Source organism: Sabethes cyaneus, chromosome 1 (genome assembly GCF_943734655.1).
Source record: "Sabethes cyaneus chromosome 1, idSabCyanKW18_F2, whole genome shotgun sequence".
Taxonomy (NCBI): domain Eukaryota; kingdom Metazoa; phylum Arthropoda; class Insecta; order Diptera; family Culicidae; genus Sabethes; species Sabethes cyaneus.
In genome coordinates, this window is record NC_071353.1 from 69094220 (window position 1) to 69114362 (window position 20143).

Genomic DNA, 20143 nt, shown 5'->3' on the forward strand with positions numbered 1-20143 from the left:
ATTTTTGTGTTCTTCCGTGATGAAAAGAAGTAGAATTGTTCTGTGACATCATATTCACAGCTGTTTAGTTGCTAGAATAAGTAAACGTGATCATACCCAGATAACACAAAATCGTAATAGAAAGTTCACATTAAATCGTTTTCATGTTCATTTCACATTGGAATTGTATAATGATTAGAGTATGTCAAATCGAAGTGAACAATAAGTTGTTTTGCAGTTGTGCGTGTCTTCATATACAATTCATGACTGTGAATTATAAAGCAGGATAGACAATTGCAATATTTGATTATATCTTAATCATATATTCAGGAGTATTTAGTTGCGTGTTATAAAAACTGCGCAAAATAGAATTACAAATAGTTGTCAAAATTTTCGCACGTATATCGCCTCCACTTTGGTACATATATGTTCTTATATGGCGTGAAATATAACTTTTTCGTTCAGATATGATTTCGTATACCTCAGTTGCAAACGAGATATACAAACCAAATGGTTTACTGGGTAATTGTATGTTTTCCAAACCATCATGCTGGTTTTTTTGCTGGTTTTGGTGTGTTAAAGTAAACCGGTAAAATTTATGCTTCAAATCGATTTTTAAAGCAAATAAAGCAATATATGATATATACACCTTCTAGAAAGTTACGTATTTGGATAGTATCCAAAAGTTTGTAGAGCATGTCGAACCTGTTAGATGAGGTTTTGTGTACAAGAAGTTTAAAAAACTGATTTTAAGGGGGTCACGTCAGAAAGTTATTTATATCTCGCAAACCATATGATGCAGATACTTAGTATCTTCGGCAAAGTTTAATGAAATTTAAAGTTCTACAACTTTGCCGAACACATGACCATGCTATCTAGTTTCTATAAAAAAATAATTTTTTCAAATTTGTTATCCCCTTAATATATAGTTATATGAAAATGTCATTAGATGCAGAATATTTTTTTATGAAACTTCTCCTAAGACACCTAAGCTCGAAAACGTCAGGAAAAGCGAGAAAAGAGTTTTGACCACACCTTTTTGCCTTTCTACTATATAAATATATAGTATAAAGGTATAGAAATCACTTGGAAAACCGGAAATGGAAAGAAGGTCCTGCGGGCCGAATGTCATATACCATTCGACTCAGTTTCGAAAACTGAGCATTTTCTGTGTGTGTGTATGTGTGTGTGTGTGTGTATGTGTGTGTATGTGTGTGTGTATGTGTGTGTGTATGTGTGTGTGTATGTGTGTGTATGTGTGTGTGTGTATGTGTGTGTGTGTGTATGTGTGTGTGTATGTGTGTATGTGTGTGTGTATGTGTGTGTATGTGTGTGTGTGTGTGTGTGTGTGTGTGTGTGTGTGTGTGTGTGTGTGTGTGTGTGTGTGTGTGTGTGTGTGTGTGTGTGTGTGTGTGTGTGTATGTGTGTGTGTGTATGTGACGCTTTTAATCTCACTCACTTTTCTCGGAGATGGCTGGACCGATTTTAATGTTCTTAGTGTCAAATGAAAGGTCTAGGTGTCCCATTAGTCGCTATTGAATTTCATACTGATCGGACTTTTAGTTCAAAAGTTATGTATAAAAATATGAAAAATATGGGACTTCATTATCTCATAGGTCCCTTAATCGATTTGAACAAAATTGTTTGCATATGAAAGAGGAGCCTTGCAAACCCTTAACTTCCAAATTTTATGACGATTGGGCTTGTAGTTTGAAAGTTACATAAAGAAATGTGAAAAAAACAGTATTAAAAACATATTTTTGTAACATATAAGCATTAATTCAATGAAAAACATCACACATTTTATTATTATTTGAAAATTACTGCTGAGATCTATCAAACAAAACCGAGTTATTGAAAATCGGACGGTTCATTCAAAAGTTATTTAAACTTTAACACTTAAGCACCGTGTATTAAACCGTTAAAACGTGTGAATTCAAAACAAATGTTGATTGTATTCAATGTGTGTGATGTATGTGTGTATGTATGTATGTATGTAGTATGTAGTATGTAGTATGTATGTATGTATGTATGTATGTATGTATGTATGTATGTATGTATGTATGTATGTATGTATGTATGTATGTATGTATGTATGTATATATATGTATATACATGTATGTATGTATATATGTATGTATGTATGTAGGTATGTATGTATGTGTATGTATGTGATCCCAAGCAGCAATGTGAGTTTGATTGTACTCTTATGGTGGTTTTCATGACCAATTTTGGTCTTGAATGCCATCATAAGAGTGTAATAAAACTCAAATTGTTACTTGGGATGACAATTTGAAATTTTTAAATTTGCATTGAAATTCAAGAAAAGATGTTTCTCACTTTTCTGAATCAATAGTCTGAAATTTTTGAAGCCTCTTAGTGGAATACGAAATTTGAAATTAAAGAAAAGAAAAAACTTTTACGACTAAATTCCACTATTTGATATTTTTTCGCGACAGATACGTATACGCTTTGAAATAAGACACTGATGAAGCCTGCACGTCGTAGGCGAACTACGTATCTGTTGCAAATAAATATTAAATAGTGGGATTCAATCGAAAAGCTTTTTCTTTTCTTTGGTTTCAGAATTCAATTGTCATTTTCTTCACTTACTGTTGCTCACAATTGTACAAGAAAAGCAAAAAGCGAAGAATAGCAGTTAATTTAAGCATGTAGGTATAGTATAGAATCTCGACTGGGAGAGGCTGTTAGAGTCAATAGGATCGTAGCAACTGGCCCTGCAATTGTCCTGCACTCTAACAGCTGGCTGCGAACTCTGTCGTATAAAAACAGAAGGTCAAGTTTCGATAACGGAATGTAGCACCTAGGCTTTCCTTCTTTCCTTAGGTATAGTGGTATATAGGATTAAAAATACTAGTGAGTTGATTTTTCCAAATAAATTTATACAAGTTTCAAACATATTTTGCGTATCAATATATGCTCTTTTCAATCAATAGATACTAGAGCTTAGAAATGTTGTATGAAAAATAGGAAGTAAACGTTGCACGGTAGTAATTTTGTAAGATTTGTTTTCGTTAGTGACATTTTAAAGGACAGATGTCTTATGTCATGTATCATGTTTCAACAAATAAATCAAAAATGACAAGCACTGAAAATCATATCGATTATATTTCCCATTCTCAAGCATGTTTAAGGCGCAGCTTTTGCAACCCTCTTGTTTTCCTAACCCTCCAACATTGTAAAAACGATGCGATCAAGCTAATGACTATCTTTTCATGAAAGTACATTCAAAAGAAGCATAAGTTTTGATTTTCATGCAAAAATAATTATCTGAAGGAGCGCCAGCTAAGAAAAAGTTCAATTTCTCTTTTTCATATCTAATGCTCTATTCAGTAATTTTTTCTAATTCAGATATATTGCAAAATTGAAGCCAAGCAAACTAATAGTAAAATTTTGAGATTAATCATTTTGTTGTCGATATCCTTTGTCTTCAAAGGCGAAGTATAATAATAATTTTTCTGAACTCTTGTTTTTCAAAGATGCTAACTTTTGAACACATGGTATTAATTAATTATCAAAAAATCTGTTCTGAACACATATTTCATATTGTCAATTCAAAACAAGTTTCGTATGTGGCTCTGAAGCCCGAAAGTTAAGGCTGACCGATTAAAAAACCAAATAAGGTGTTACAAGTATTTACGCACCCAAGGAAAGAAAATTTAATTATTCTACGCAATACGTTGGGAATTTTACTGGCAAATAAGGATTTTGAGGAATACGGAACGGATATTTAAAAATATAGTCAAGTTAATTATACATAGATGTTCCTGAGAAATTAAATAATGATTATTGTGGCAGTAGAAAGGCTAGGTCACGCCGCTAGGTGGATTAATTCGGGTTTTTCAGAATGGGCCCACTGTGCACCGGTGTTGCCCTATTAAATTACATACTATTAAATTAAATTACACATTAAATTACAAGTAAAAAAAAAGTTTTCGTAGTAAATTACAAGTCTTTTTTTACACGATTCATTTGTACGATTTTTGAATGAACGTGTTTTTTTATGAAGATTTTTAAATTAAGGCAGTTTATTTTTATGACGATTTTGGAATGGTTTACACTGAATAAGAGCAGTCTTTTTGATTATAGTGTAATTTAAATAGTTTTTTCTCTGATTCTTTTTTCACGGTTTTGCACGCCACGTATCCCCCGTGTAAAAAAGGAGTTGAGAGTAGTTCAAGTCAAATAGTAAAAATATGTACCATATACAAAACGCTAATAAGACCTATAGTCCTCTACGGACATGAAACGTGGACAATGCTCGATGGGGACTTGAAAGTACTGGCTGTTTTTTAACGTCGCGCGCTTAGGACGGTATATGTGAGAACGGTGTATGGAAGAGAAGGATGAACCACGAGCTGGCGCAGCTCTTCGGCGAACCCAGTATCCAGAAAGCTGTTAAAGCTGGAAGTGTACAATGGGTAGGACATATTGTGAAAATGCCGGGCAACAACCCCGCAAAAATGGTATTCGCCTCGAATCCGCTTGGAACCAGACGCAGAGGGGCGCAGCGTGCTCGATGGTTAGACCAAGTGGAGTAGGACCTGGAAAGTGTGTGACAGTCGAGAAATTGGAGAAGCACAGCCATGGTTGGCGGAAGATCACATTACAGGTCAAATCCTGAGGCACAGCGAGCCAGGATAAGTAAGTAAAAGTAAGTGAAAATATCCAATATGATTGTTGCGTGGTTTGACCACCGTTAAAATATTACTTACAGCGAAAATTTTTCGTTGAATGTCGGAGAATGATTTTTCAACTTTGTGCGCGTTTTCGGCATCTGTATGTTGGAAAACTTATAACCCGGTACTAAATTAATTTTCACATACGAGTCGCAGCTCCCCTTGAAGTCCAGCGGTAGTTTGATATTCTCCACTGCAATGATTTGAATCTCTAGAACACTATCACGAATACAGCATCGTATAGTGAGTATGCCACGTTCTGGTTCATCAAGATGATTTTGAGCCTCTAAGCAAGCTATATAATACCGATGAATCAAATCACGTGTACTACTGCTGTACAAGTCCAATTGTTTTTCTATCAAGTAAAGTTTTTCTGAGAGGACGCTATCTTCTTGTAGGTCTTGTATATCAGACAGGTATGCTTGGGCGATTATCCTATAGAAATCTTTTAAATTTGCAAATGATGAAATTGAAGATTTTTTCTGAAATAGAATGCGTATGTCAACTGAAATCAGCTCGAACGATTTGGATAGAGCCGGCATAAATACCTCAATAGTAGCCCTAATTACATCGTTGAACTCCGTCGTTATTGCACACCACAATTTGTGTTGTACAAATTTTAGATCATCACAATTCAAATTTTCTCTGATTAACTTCGATGTCTGCTGTGCGTAGCAGTCAATATTTGTCTTAATTTGATTAAATTTGGTCAAAGACTCTCCCATGCTACTTTTGATTTCTAGCATACAATGATTAACCATTAGTATTAACAACTTTGTTTTCCAGCTACTAAGCCCTTTGACAGGAAGCATGTAATCCTGAGGATCTATCTCATCCATATGTTTTAAGCTATAGCCAAAATCAGCAGGCAAGTTATTGAGAACTTCGATCAGTATGGACAAATTAGAATTGACAAGTGCACATTTGGATATCAGATCAATAGTTGCAGCTAAATCCATACGAGCTTTATCTCCCGGTGGCTTTAACTTAGTGGAAATTCTATCGGCATAGTAAACACAACAGCTACATATATCCTATAATTTTAAAAATTTCGTTATTATTTCGACAAGCTAGAAAATTTTAATTCATCTTCATTCTTACCCCTATACTTTTCTTTAAAAATCGGTTCAGCTCCTGTTGATCTGGCCAGTCCAATTGTTGCCAAAAAGTTTTAATCTGTTGTATAATGTTCAAAAATTCTGCTGCAGATGATGACTGCTTAGGGTCCAATCCTTCCTCGGGTACTAATAAATCGTCATCAATTGCTTGACTCAACCGAGCTAAGGTTTTTAGTGCAAAAACCTCACACCAGTGGGCTATGCCACCACTGAACCATTTATGATAGTTAACAATGTCGGAATTATGAGCGCCTTTCACTTCAACGTCAGTTTCCTTGAAGAACAGTTTCATTATAATATACAACTCAAACACGGTAGTACTCATATCCAAAGCATCCATTTCCCCAACTCGATTGTACTGGTCTATGCGAATTGTAAGCTTCCTGAATCCTTTACATATTTTTTCCACGATTGGTTTGAGATGGACGACGACATTTTTTTCGTGTTGTTTGCACAATTCGCGTGTGTAGCTGATGTTCATAATACTAAAATTATAGAATTTAAATTTATTCTGGATAAACTGTAATATTTAGCATTACCTTCTGAACGGTTCATTGTAATAAGTAGAAGCACGCATAATATCACCTTGAAGAAGCTGAATTAATTGTATGGCATTGCGCAGCTTTTCTTCGTCAGATAACGTCGAAATGGCCATATTGGCGACGGCATCTTGGAACCAAATTTTGGCTCCCTTCTGTACCGCCAGTAGAGTTACGTCATGTGTTGTAATATTTGGATTCTGTTGAATTCGACCTTTAAAATCCCTGTTTGCAAAAATTAAAACGGTTAACACAAAATGTTCTCTTTCGTACACAACTTGCAACAATGCTTGTAACTTCTTTATAGATTATAGGACAAAATGTCTATAAAAATCAAACAAAGAAATCAAATCAAACATATATTCAAATAATAAAAAAAAAACAAACTTTGAATACAAATTGAATTTCAAAGATTTAAAAACAAGCGCGCCTAATGCTGAGCATGATTTCCAATTCTACCCGCCGCATATTTTCAATAGAAATTGAAATATTTTCAAATTTACAACTAAATTTACACACATTCTACTAGTTGCGTTAATTAAAATTGCAGGAATTCAGATGTTTTCTCACAAATACAGAGTGGTGTGTAGAATTAGGAATCATGCGCAGAATTAGGTGCGCTTATGGTATACATGTTTGAATAACAACTTTGAGGAAGAATGAAAAATGTTAAGACACAAAATTTCTATCCAAATATCATAGTAGACAAATCTATTTTAAAAGAAGTGCTTTTTAATAGTCGACGTCTTAACGAATATTTGGAACGCTAAAACACCACTGCATAAAATTGCTGTAAGATATTAAATCTGTTTGTTATAATGACCCAACTGTGGCATATACTCACTCATAATCCTCGACAGAGAAGAGATCAATATCACACGTTTCTCTAATACTGTCCACCATGGACAAAATGTTTAGTACGGAGATCACAGTTTTTACAATGTCTTTGTCACCGGCAATTCGCTTCCTCAATTTCATTATCACGGCAAAACACGAAGGCAACATTTTTTTTACGCCATTCCAAAACATTTTCAAGCTGTCTTCTTTTACGTTGTTGCTTCTGATAAATATGCAAATTTTGCCAAGTAAGCTTTCGAATAAACTGAACGCGATGGGATACGAAATATGTACAGAACTGTAAGAATTCCAGTAGATAAGCGTTTTCTGAATCTCGGATAGATCAGCGCAGAGAGCATGTTGCTTAAGTATAGCCTCTCCAGCGACTGTGAACTTGCCGGACCACCAGTAACGAGCGACACTAGAATTCCGGAGTTCGTATTCCAAAAACATTCTAGTGAGTATTCCATGTTCCTTGGCAGCCATATCCTTATTTTGTGCTGAGCTAAAGTGGAATTTTAATTTGATGGTCCCTTGTGGTTCAGGTCTCCTCTTTTTGCTCAGTGTATACCACATTACCAGACCGGAGGAAGTGATAGACTATAAAAGAAAAAAATAAATGAGAGCAGAGTTTGGTTGTTCATCGTTTCAGTAATCTTTATTTTACATGACAAAATACCGTCAAATAACCCGAGGAAGTACTTCTGAGTTTGAAATAAATATAATTATTTATATATTATAAATATATAAATAAATCAGGCACAAAATTGGACTTCCGGAAAAACGGCAAACGATTTTTCTTCCGTGCCGTACATTAAACCTAGTGTCGGAAGTTGTGCGCTGTATAGCACGTCTCATTTGCTGGACGTTGGATAAAAGTTAGGTGTCACAACGACAACTTGTTAAGCAACCCCCCCCCCCCTCTTCCTTTCCACTCTTCCCCCCTCCATTACCAAAATTTTCATTACTTTCCCCTACCGTCCCTCCATCAATTGTAGAACCATCGTTTCAAAAAATATTAAGAATTTTTAGTATTAGTCTAAAATTTAATGTTCAGTATGCAGAAAACCCGAATCAACTCACCCTTCACATTATCAAGAATAAAATATTTAAAATAAACCAATCAAAATGATAACAATATTCCTGTGTCACCTGGACAGCACAAGAAGGCCAGATCATGGATTTAATTATGGCAATGGCTAATGCCGGCTTTTTTAAGTGCTTTCGGCGTATATAGACATAAACAACGTGGTATGAGTGTTTATTGTAACTTTTAAGGTGCGCAAAATTAGGAACAAACATGCGCAGAATTAGGAACATGGGTAAGAAAGTGCGCAGAATTAGGCACCAGGGATAAGTTTGCAAAACGAAAAATATACTCAATTGTTAGTCGACTTTTAATTGCCATGTATTTTACCAGATATTATAGACTGTAGCACTACATGTTGCTGCTATCAATGTTATTGATTTAAATCTAGAATACTTATAATAGCGGAAGAATCTTAAAAATGTCTTAACTGCGCAGAATATGGTACATTTACGGTACTAAAAATTCACGCGAAATTTTTGTATTCTAACTACGCAGAACTTATTGTGTGCTTCTTCGAGTTGTGTAGCAGAGTTGATGTATAAAGCAATTCGTAGTGGATTCGCGAGGCCGAATAGACGCAAGGCCGAATAGACACGAGGCCGAATGCATACTAGGCAGAACAGATACGATGGCCTAAAGATGTGCAGAGCAAGAGCAAAGCATATAGCATACGACTTGCCAGGCGGTTAATCCAAAGTTGATCCAATTACCGATTGGTTCAATGTAATATGCCAACCGTTTGTTTACAAAAACAAAAAACAAAATGACTTCTACGATAAAACACAATGTCACTTAAAACATTGAAATTAATGTTCTATTAATGTTTTAATATCCAAATTTAATTTTTTTTATTAAGTAAGAAGTAACCCTCCGCAACAATTCCATGCCATTAGCCCAAAGCCCACTAACCCGAAAGCAACTAGCCCGAATGACAAGTCCGAATGTAACATAAAGGGCTTCGTAACCGCCGAGGTCGAGCTGGACGAAGCCCCTCTCGAGGACTGTTGGAACACTATCAAAACAGCCATCAGCAGTGTAGCGGAGAGCTCCATCGGGCATGTGGCCCGGAATCAGCGGAACGATTGGTTTGACGATGAATGTAGGAGGGTGATGGATGAGGAGAACGCTGCGCGGGCGGCCAAGATGCGTAGTGCCACACGTCAGAACGTGGAAAGACACAAACAGAAGAAGATGCAGCGAAACCAAATCTTTCGGGAGAAAAAGCGCAACCTGGAAGAGCAGGAATATGCGGAGTTGGAGCGGCTGCATCGTTCTCAGGAAACGCGGAAGTTCTACCAGAAACTGAACGGATCCCGCAAAGGCTTTGTGCCGCGAGCCGAAATGTGTCGGGATAAAACTGGCAGTATTCTGACGGACGATCGTGAGGTGACGGATAGGTGGAAGCAGCATTTCGACGAACACCTGAATGGCGCCCAGGCGGAAAAGCATGGCAGCGGGGAAAGCGATTTCGACGGTGCAGCAAACGGGGAAGAGGTGCCAGCCCCAACGATAGGCGAAGTTAAGGAGGCCATCATGCAGCTAAAGAACAACAAGTCAGCTGGAAAAGATGGCATCGGAGCGGAGCTTATTAAAATGGGACCAGAAAAGCTGGCCGTTTGTCTACACCGACTCATTGTTAGAATTTGGGATACGGAACAGCTACCGGAGGAGTGGAAAGATGGGGTTATCTGCCCGATCTACAAAAAGGGCGACAAGTTGGACTGTGAGAACTATCGAGCGATCACCGTTCTCAATGCCGCTTATAAAGTGCTGTCCCAAATCATTTTCCGCCGTCTATCACCAATTGCGAATAGATTTGTGGGAACTTATCAAGCCGGCTTCGTCGAAGGTCGGTCTACAACGGATCAAATATTTACACTGCGGCAAATCCTCCAAAAGGGCCGTGAATACAGAGTTCCCACGCATCATTTATTCGTTGACTTCAAAGCCGCATATGATACCATCGACCGGAAAGAGCTATGGAAAATCATGGACGAGAACAGCTTCCCCAGGAAGCTCATCAAACTGATTAAATCTACGATGGATGGTACGCAGTGCTGTGTTCGGATTTCGGGTGGATTGTCAAGTTCATTCGAATCACACAGAGGGCTTCGTCAAGGTGATGGTCTTTCATGCCTGCTGTTCAACATAGCGCTACAAGGTGTTATGAACCGAGCGGATATCAACACGCGGGGCACGATATTCAACAAATCTAGTCAATTCGTCTGCTTTGCCGATGACATGGATATTATCGGCAGAACATCTGTGGCGGTGGCTGAACAGTACACCAGACTAAAGCGCGAAGCAGAAAAGATTGGGTTAAAGGTAAATACGTCTAAAACAAAGTACATGCTGGCCAGCGGAACCGAGGCCGAACGACACCGCTTGGGCAGTAGTATATTGATCGACGGCGATGAGTTTGAGGTAGTCGATGAATTTGTCTACCTTGGCTCACTGGTAACGGCGGACAATGATACCAGCCGTGAGATTCGGAGGCGTATTATCAGCGGAAGTCGTGCTTACTATGGGCTCCACAAGCAATTGCGGTCGAGCAGACTAAGTCCCCGTGCAAAGTGCACCCTGTACAAGATGCTTATTAGACCGGTTGTTCTCTACGGGCATGAAACATGGACAATGCTCGAGGAGGACCTGCGAGTGCTCGGAGTTTTCGAACGACGAGTGCTAAGAACGATCTTCGGCGGCGTACAGGAGAACGGAGTATGGAGGCGGAGGATGAACCATGAACTCGCACAGCTCTATGGCGAACCCAGTATCCAGAAGGTGGCTAAAGCTGGACGGATGCGATGGGCAGGGCATGTTGCAAGAATGCCGGACAACTACCCTGCAAAGATGGTGTTCGCCTCAAATCCGGTAGGAACAAGACGACCAGGAGCGCAGCGAGCAAGATGGTTAGACCAGGTGGAGCGAGATCTGGCGGAGAGTACTCGGTGTCCGAGGAATTGGAGAGCGGTAGCCCTCAACCGAGTTACATGGAGAAATTTTGTTCAACAGGCTTTGTCTTAGGACGGCAAGCCACCTAAGTAAGTAAGTAAGCTTCGTAACCGCAAGGCTGCAGAATCTACTTGATGAGCGAATCTTTGAAGAAACGAAACCATTTTATGTAAGGATGGGAGTATTCTCAGGTCACTCATTACCGATCCTTCGTGCTGAATTTTATATTATCCCAATGATGGCTTCTTATAGAGTTAACATACAGGTAAGAAGAGCTATTAGGAACGCTCCAACCAAGGATCATAACCTCATGCGGCCTCGCCAGAGTTATACAATTGCACATTTAGATGTAATAATTTTATCGAATATCAATTCTAAACAGAAATGATTCTTTTGAAAGTATCAAATATTCGCAGCCCGACTACGCCCTCTAGGACAATTTGTTATCTATAATGTCGCCTATAAATTTTATCGTATTCTTCGTCATTAAGTCAAAAATTTACTTTTTTTATAAAAATATATGACATTCCAGCGCGACGTTACAACGTTTTGGCTATTCTTTGCACAGTATTTATGGTTCAGCTGGGAAAATCGTTGAGAAAACCCCAAATATTATTATATATTTGGAAAAAGCATAAAATTTCCTATTAAAAGTGAACAAATTGATATCATTTGCTTTATCCAGATTGTTTTGGAAAGCAAATATGTAGCGTGACGTTACAGCGCGCCAGAAATTCGTTTTTTGGTTCTTCTGTTAAAACCCGATTTAATTCACCTAGTGGTGGAAAGAACCTTCGTTATATCATTTTATTTGTCATTTGAAATGGGCATTTCCATCTCAAATATTATTTTTGATTAGAATGAAATTTTGCTGATAAGTTGGATACCACGCAAGGATTCATTTTCCATTAAACATAAATTTTTCGTCAAGAAGCACTTTTCAAAAGGATGTAATTAAAAATGATATTTTTTTTTAAATTATATTTTAAAACTACTTATTTGATATTTATTTTGAAACGATGATTCTACAATTGATGAAGGGACGGTAAGGGAAAGTAATGAAAGAAGGATTTTTCGGGAATATTAATATATGCCTGACCGCATTTCAAGGTCATGACTAAAGTCACGAGTTTGGTCAATACTTATTTGATGAAAATGGCGTCAAAGGATAAGTTGTGGGAAATTAGGCGTATTTCCAGAAAAAAAATTCGCAAAATCGAAATAAAAATTAAAAAATATCTCAAATAATCCCCTCCTATTTGCCCCATTTTTTTAAAGATAGCTTAAATTATGCCCTAAAATCTGGTACAGAGCTACTTATGGACATTCTTGCTGATAATTATTGAAAAATCTATGTAATTTTTATTTTTTGTGAAACTAATAAAATCAAATTCTCTTCGCATCATTTTGAGCTAAATTCTCATATAAACTGTTTCTTGGGCCCAGCCGTTCTCAAGTTGTTACAAATGTGAAATTTAAAAATTATTTATTAAGGTCAGTTCATGAAAAGTATCCGATAATCGTGTAATTGCCCTTCACGGATTTGAACTAAATTTTGTCAGATTGTTTGTTTTAGGTCAAAAAGCAAAAATTTGGTACCGATTGGTCCTCGCCACGATTAATGGTCGTATTGCTTTTTTTAAAGGAAAGACTCGTTTTGTCAAGCCATTTCATTTTCTTTGGCTTATAGATAAATATGGGCATATTAGGTTAAGAAAAAACTATTTTCACATATTCACGTTCCATATCCAATTTAAAAGAGTCGAGTAAAAATGGCTTTTTAGCGTTTTGAGCTGGAAATGTTCATATAGAAATCGACACGTCTTCGGAACTTAATTCCACTGTTTCTTAACGCTGTGTTAGCTATCATCCATATGCATCCTAGCGATAAATAAGCTTTAAAGTGCATTTTAACCTACTGATTAACTTTGCAGAACATTTGAAAGCAATAAAAAATCGTTTGCAAAGTTTTTGCGCAGAATTGATTTTAAAGTGGTTTCTTTAAACAAATCAATAATTTTTGCAATCAGTAAGAGATAGTTAGTTACTATATGCAGCAAAAGTACCTATTTTAGTGTGTTCTACAATTTTTGTGAAGAAACTATATTTTTTGTGCGCATTTAAAAAACAAAATTTTGTATCACCCTATTAGGGGATTCACGGTCACCCTAAAAGTGTAAGAACAAGTGCTATGTTTCATTAATTACCTGGTCCAAAGAAATACCTGTTGAAAAATTATACATTTTTACACTAGAGTAAATTATCGCGTTTTTGAGGTTTGGTCCCGCTGATTCATATCAATATTAATGAAAAAATTTCATCAATCATTTTTGAATATCTTTTGACTGGTAAAACTAATTCGTGTGAAATTTTGCAGATATATTCGCCTTGCCAAAACCTCTCGTTTGTTATTAAAATAATTGAAACTGGATAAACTATCTTAGTTAAAATCACTATAAATTGTTGGTAATTTTCATGTGTTGTACACGATTGCCCGTAACTTTCAAATTAAACGTCCAATCAAAAAACAAATCGATAGTGATCTATCCGATTATATTACTTTTCAAATGAGACTAATAACGCATAAATCGGTTTGGCCATCTCTGAGAAATAGGCGTTCATTTGTACCTAGTCAAAACAGGTTTTTCAAGCCTAACTTTTAAACTGCTTGTCCGTTTTCAATAAAAGGCAAAATGTTTAGTAATAGTTTGGTATCTAAAATCAATAAAATCGGCAGAGCGGTTCCGGAGAAAATCATGTCACGTAATTTTCACATTTTTGCTTATAACTTTTAAACAAAAAGTCAGACCACGAAACAATTTAATAGCGATATACTAGGCAATAATACCTTTCAAACAAAAGTAGATCGGTTCACTAGAAAATTAAAATTAAAATAAATATGAATAAATGTTACTAAAAAAATAAAATTTGAGGTGGGTTTGTGCAGTCCTTTTCAAGAAATCTTGCACACCGACTTTGAAAAAACTGTTTTGAGAAAAACGCGTTCATAGTTTCGCGTTTCATCTTCAATCGTTCTGACACGTCATTTTCAAAGTGCGTGTGTATACTTGTACCCTGTGGATATGAAATAAAAAGAAAATCGGTTTTTAGAAAATTGTGTAAGAATTTAAATAATTTCTAAAATATTTTTTGCTAATGAATTCCCGATTAATTAATGTCTGCTTATTTGCAACTTTTTTTTTATCTCACCTCAATGGGAATACTAGCTCTCCCAATTAGTTTATGGTACGATGATCTAGTATTAATGCAACTGAGAGAATATTTTCGACAGATTCTGGCAGTTTTAGTAAATTTTTTCATGTTGCTTTCGTGATTGTACACTTCTAATATTAGAGTTTCTTTGCTCTTTTCTATGGCTGGTCTAAAAAGTAAAATTGCTGTTTAAAAATTTGAACTGCTTTTATTCCCATGCTGCATTATACTTACAACGAAAAAATTTCTTTCCATACAGGATTGGTTGTTGTCTTCTGAATTGAGCTTCTCACTATTTCGTGTGGATCATTTTGCAAATACATCACAACGAAAGGGTTAATGTTTTTTGATTGGCTGGGATGTTCTGCAAGTTTTGCTTCAATAATTTCAGCCCGCAGGTATACCTCAGAAGTTGGCTTAAATCGTGCACGCTTAAGAATTTCTTCATGTGCTTTATCGTTTATCTTGAACACATCTTGGGCATAGGCGAAAAGCGTTTTTTCCGACACTTCCTGGGCATTGAAATTACCATTAATGATTTCCAGCAGTACTTTCTCGTAAAGATCTTCAATCTGAAAATAGAAAGTATGTGTTTAAAATTCTAATATTCGTAATCACATAATTTTAATACTGAGATACACGCAACACGGGTTTTTAAGATATGACTCTTGTTTATCGACATACCTCGCAGCCGGTTACTAGAGTACAGGACAATGACGGGGCTAGGGAAACAATCCTACTGACTACCGACACCTCCCAGCCGAGATTCGAGCATACGGCAATTGACTGATTAGAAGCTAACTGGCCGATAATTTGGTTCCAATTTCACTGGTGCAGACGATATTTATTTATTTATTTATTTATTTATTTATTTATTTGTTTCAATTTTTCATCTGACCTTTAAAGGTCTCAATGAAATTTGTGGGTAGGGAAAAGCCCACTAGAGGTTGACCCTCAAGTGCGCGTAAAAACCCCACCATCTTTTGACAGAGTTTACGATTTACAATTTTACACTTAGAAGTTCACTAAAAATGCATTATTAACAAACTACGTACAACTACAATATTGGTACAACATTAACATTAACTTTAAACATCTTAATTTGGCAATAGCATATTACATTACTTAAATCAGTTTTTATCTGTTTAATAATATTTTATCGAACTGTTGGCCTGCATTAAGACTACGTAAATTGTCACAGATTACAAAAAGTTCAAACGATTTTTAAAGACATTAATACTGACATTGAAATCGAATTCGTCAAATACTTGATTAAACACTAAACACATGGCTCTGACAGGTTCGTTCTGCGCATACTCTGTTCTATAAACATTCAGTCTAAGGAACCGTCGAAGGCGAAGATTTCTTGGAACAACATTAATATTAATTTGACTCAAAATTTGAGCAGCGTCTATTCCACCTAGAAGTACTTTTCCTACGAAAACTGCCTTGGCAATGTCACGCCTTTTTTCTAGAGTATTCATGCCAAGTAGCGCGCAGCGGTTCACATAGGGTGGCAAGTCGTTTGGATTATTCCAGAGCAAAAACCTCAAAGCGTAGCGGACAAATTTCTTCTGAACTGCTTCAATTCTGTTGATCCACACGTCATGGTATGGACTCCACACTACAGCTACCGTTTCAAGTGTCGACCGAACCAGCGAGTAGTACAGTGCCCTCAGACAGTACGGATCGTTGAATTCCTTAGAAATCCGGAAGATGAATCCAAGATTACGATTCGCTTTCGATATGATGTTACAGTAATGCTCCATAAACGACAATTGTGTATCTAGCAGAATACCAAGGTCCTTGAATGCTGAAACTCTTTCAATGGCATCACCCTTAATCTTGTACTGCCAGTATATCGGATGCATTTTACGATTGAAGGAAATCACGGCACATTTTTTCACGCTAATTACCATGCGATTTGCAGAACACCAATCTGAAAACAAGTCGATCATCCATTGTAGCTGCTTACAATCCTCAATGGACGTCACCCGCAAGAAAATTTTTAAGTCATCTGCGTAGAGTAGTCTGCACCCGTCGAGTAATATGAAGCAGACATCATTGATGAATATCGAGAAAAGCAGCGGTCCGAGATTACTCCCTTGTGGCACTCCAGGAAGGTTGCCAAAAGCATTCGATTCGTGAGATCCAAGTTTCACACACAAACGACGGTTGGCGAGATACGATGCTATCCATTTTACAAAGTTGATTGGTGCACCCAGGCGATCGATTTTGGCGATTAGAATTTTATGGTTGACTCTGTCAAACGCTGATTTCAGGTCCGTATACACAGTGTCTACTTGGACGCCTTCGCTCATTCTTATTATGCAGTGTGACGTGAACTGTAGTAGGTTAGTAGAAGTAGATCTCCCAGGAAAGAAACCGTGCTGATCGGTCGAAATGTAGGATTTGACTGCTTGCATCAGTTGCCCACTAACGAGTGTTTCCAGCAATTTAGATCCAGCGCTTAGCGACGTGATGCCACGATAATTTGAGATATTTCTCTTTTCTCCCTTTTTGAATACTGGGAACATAATCGAGTTCTTCCAGCGATCCGGAAACGTAGATTGACTCAATGAGCTGTTGCAAATGAAACGTAATGGTTCACACAGAGCTCTCGCACACCTCCTCAAAACAAGCGTAGGAATTCCATCGGGCCCCGCAGCAGCCGATGATTTAATTCCTCTGATAGCAGCTTCAATATCCAATGTAGTAAACTGACCCACACGGAAGTCCAGCATATCAGTAGGCACATTTCGCAGTGCGTTCCTCACTTGTTGATTGGTGGTAGATTCCTCGTCGAACACACTCGAAAAATGCTTTGCAAACAGGTTGCATATTCCGTCAACCGAATCTGCACACTCTTCACCAAGAAACATACTGGATGGAAGACCGCTTTCATTGCGCTTTTCGTTAACGAACGCCCAGAAACGTTTTGGGTTACTCTTGAGCTTGGCTTGTGTACGTCGAACATAGCAGGCATAAAGTGCACGGTTGTAGTTTTTATACCTAGTGCTCGCTATCGCAAACGCTCTCTGGGTAAAGGGGTTTCGATTTCTTGAGTATCTCCGAAGTGCGGCGGCTCTTTCACGTTTTAGTTTCTTTAACATTCCAGTAGTCCATGCAGGCTTCTGCCGTGGTCGGGGAGCAGGAACGTATATTTGAAAAAGTCGGGACATAGTTGCTATCAGAAACTCTACTGATTCGTTAACATTCGTCGCTTCATATAAAGGATACCAATCAACAGCCAAAATAGCTTCATTGAGAGAGTCAAAATCAGCTCTTTTGAAGTCAAATTCTCTATCGTCGTCAAAATCTTCGAAATGAGTGGGGGCGGTACAGAAGAGGGCAGTAGTGAAAGGAGGATGCTGCAGGTCAATATTGATCAAGGGCTCAACAGATTTCCTTATTTCGCAACAAGTTGCTGCGTCTTCGCTCACGAAAAGAAGGTCTAATGTTCGACCATTTGAGTTTTTAATCGTATTTAGTTGCTTCAAATTCAACACAGCTAATCCGTCTAGAAGAGCAGCACTGGAAGTTGAGAACGTTGATGTGTACGGATCTGGGAACGCAAAATTAGTGACACCAGAGTTTGACCATGTTAAGCCGGGTTGATTAAAATCGCCAAACATCAAGTGCACATCGGACATTTCTGAAGAGTTCACAACTGCATCGACTGAGTTAATTAGCCTTCCAATAACACTTGTCTCAGCTGCGAGATCAGGAGGGATGTATACTACACCAACATGAATTTTTCTTTCACCGCTACCTTCTAGTTTTATCCACAACTGTTCAATGTCTTCGTCAACTTCAATTGTTCCACGGGAGGAGGTTAACCGGTTGCTGACAGCAATCAAAACCCCGCCACCTCTTAGCTTACCAGAGCGAAGGGGATCACGATCTTTACGATACACAGTGTATCCATGGCCGAAGAGCTGTGGAGATTGAATCTCACCATTCAACCAAGTTTCCGTCAGAACAACAACATCGTACTCCTCGTCACATGCAGCAACATAAAAATCTTCCACTTTGGTTCGTAGGCCTCGTGTGTTTTGATAATATAATTTGATTACAGTACCTTGAGAAGATGATACATGCCCATGGCTGGATCGTTCAGGGACTTTCGGTTGTGGAAGAGAGCACACGGCCGGCTCTGTTGCGATACATGGTTTAGCGGCTTCGTCAACGGATTGGTTGATGGTACGGTTCTGGAATCGTCGAGACTCATTTAACGGACGTGCAGTATCTTGCGCGGCTTCGGCTAAACATATACTGTTTGGTAATTTACCTGGAAAAACAAATTGGTGCTCCACCGAAGAATCGCCAGGTAGGCTCAGCTCAATAGAAGCAGCATGTCGATTCACGTCCTTAGGCAGTGGTCGAAGAGATTCGTCTAACTCGGTTTTCGATACGGCATCTACAGATGTGCGGCTTTGCAATTTTGGCCAGTAGTGGAATCGTTGCGATTTATTCAACGGAGGTACAGTGTCCAGTGCTGCTTTGGCGAAAAGATCCAGGTCCCAGTTCGACGTAGCGCTTGTTGAGTCCGTTGGTTGCTACATAGAGTAATCAATTTTTTGTCTAGCATTCCTTGCACGTTTCTGGTAAATTGGACAATCCCTACTCCAAGCTGAATGGTTGACGTCTAAATCTTCGTCACAAGATGTTTTCCGCTGTTTGTTCGATCGGTCACAGTTAGCACACATTTCGAATTCCAAATCACAATCATTTGCATTATGATTACCGGCACATTTCGGGCAGCAAACGGGTTTCTCGCAATTGGCAGCTTTATGACCAAATTCATTACAGTTATAACAACGATTCACGTTAATTTCTTCCACAACTTTACAACGATCCCACCCTACATTGATGCGCTGCCGCTTAATTAGGCACTCAAACGTGCGTGCATCGGTTTCTAACACAGCACCAGCTGAACGGTTATTATTCGTGAGCAACCTAACTATCTTCACGTCAGCAGAATCAGGGAAGTCGTTTTGCTTTTTTAATTTTTCCAATATCTCATCAGCAGACATATCTTCAGAGAGTCCAAATAGTTTAATTCTGGGTTTGAGTGGTTTCAAAATTGCAACATCGTATCTGTCCGACAAAGCACTCGATGCAGCCTCAACCAACTTTATAGCGCACTGTTTGCTCTCACATCTAACTGCAGCCTCACCATTCTCCTTGTAGCGCACTGTCTTAACGCAAAAAACCACAGGATCAATTTTTCCACGAATATCACTCTTCGTAATATCAGGATTTTGAATTACTTTCGGTTTGATTAAAACAGTCTGCTCAATTTTAGTCACTGTTCCAGATTTACGAGGTGTAATAGCATTGTTTTGCTCATTCTGCGTTGAAGCTTTTTTTTCCGTCGTCGCTGACAATGATAACATTCGAATTATTGACTGGGAACTGAACGGGATCAGCATACGTAGGAATTCTTCGCCGCTTTCCTGATCTTAGGAGTCCGTCATTATCGGTATCAGCTGTTTTTGTGTTGCTATTTACTGCCGACTCAGAGGTAACATCAGCGTAAGTTCTTTTTGCGGTTTTCGAGCCACGCTCAGTTGCTCAGTTGATATTCCCAACGCATTGGAAAAAACCTGATTTAATCCACCTAGTGGTGAAAGGAACCTTTGTTATATGGTCTTACGTGCTATTTGAGATGGAAATCGACATTTTATTTAACCTTCTGTTACTTTCCCTGTT

The 20143-nt window shown here is 38.0% G+C and overlaps 1 protein-coding gene across 1 annotated transcript in view; it reads right to left on the bottom strand.

Annotated features, from left to right (window-relative positions):
* Positions 1-20143, bottom strand: part of LOC128737840 (protein unc-13 homolog 4B-like) — a 47052-nt gene that overhangs the window by 14219 nt on the left and 12690 nt on the right. The window contains exons 3-9 of the mRNA XM_053832578.1: positions 14663-15000; positions 14426-14597; positions 7181-7773; positions 6337-6561; positions 5781-6282; positions 5228-5713; positions 4716-5161 (exon numbers count right to left, since the gene is read on the bottom strand). Of these exons, the coding sequence (XP_053688553.1) occupies positions 4716-5161; positions 5228-5713; positions 5781-6282; positions 6337-6561; positions 7181-7773; positions 14426-14597; positions 14663-15000 (2762 nt within the window). The remainder of the gene's footprint in view (positions 1-4715; positions 5162-5227; positions 5714-5780; positions 6283-6336; positions 6562-7180; positions 7774-14425; positions 14598-14662; positions 15001-20143) is intronic.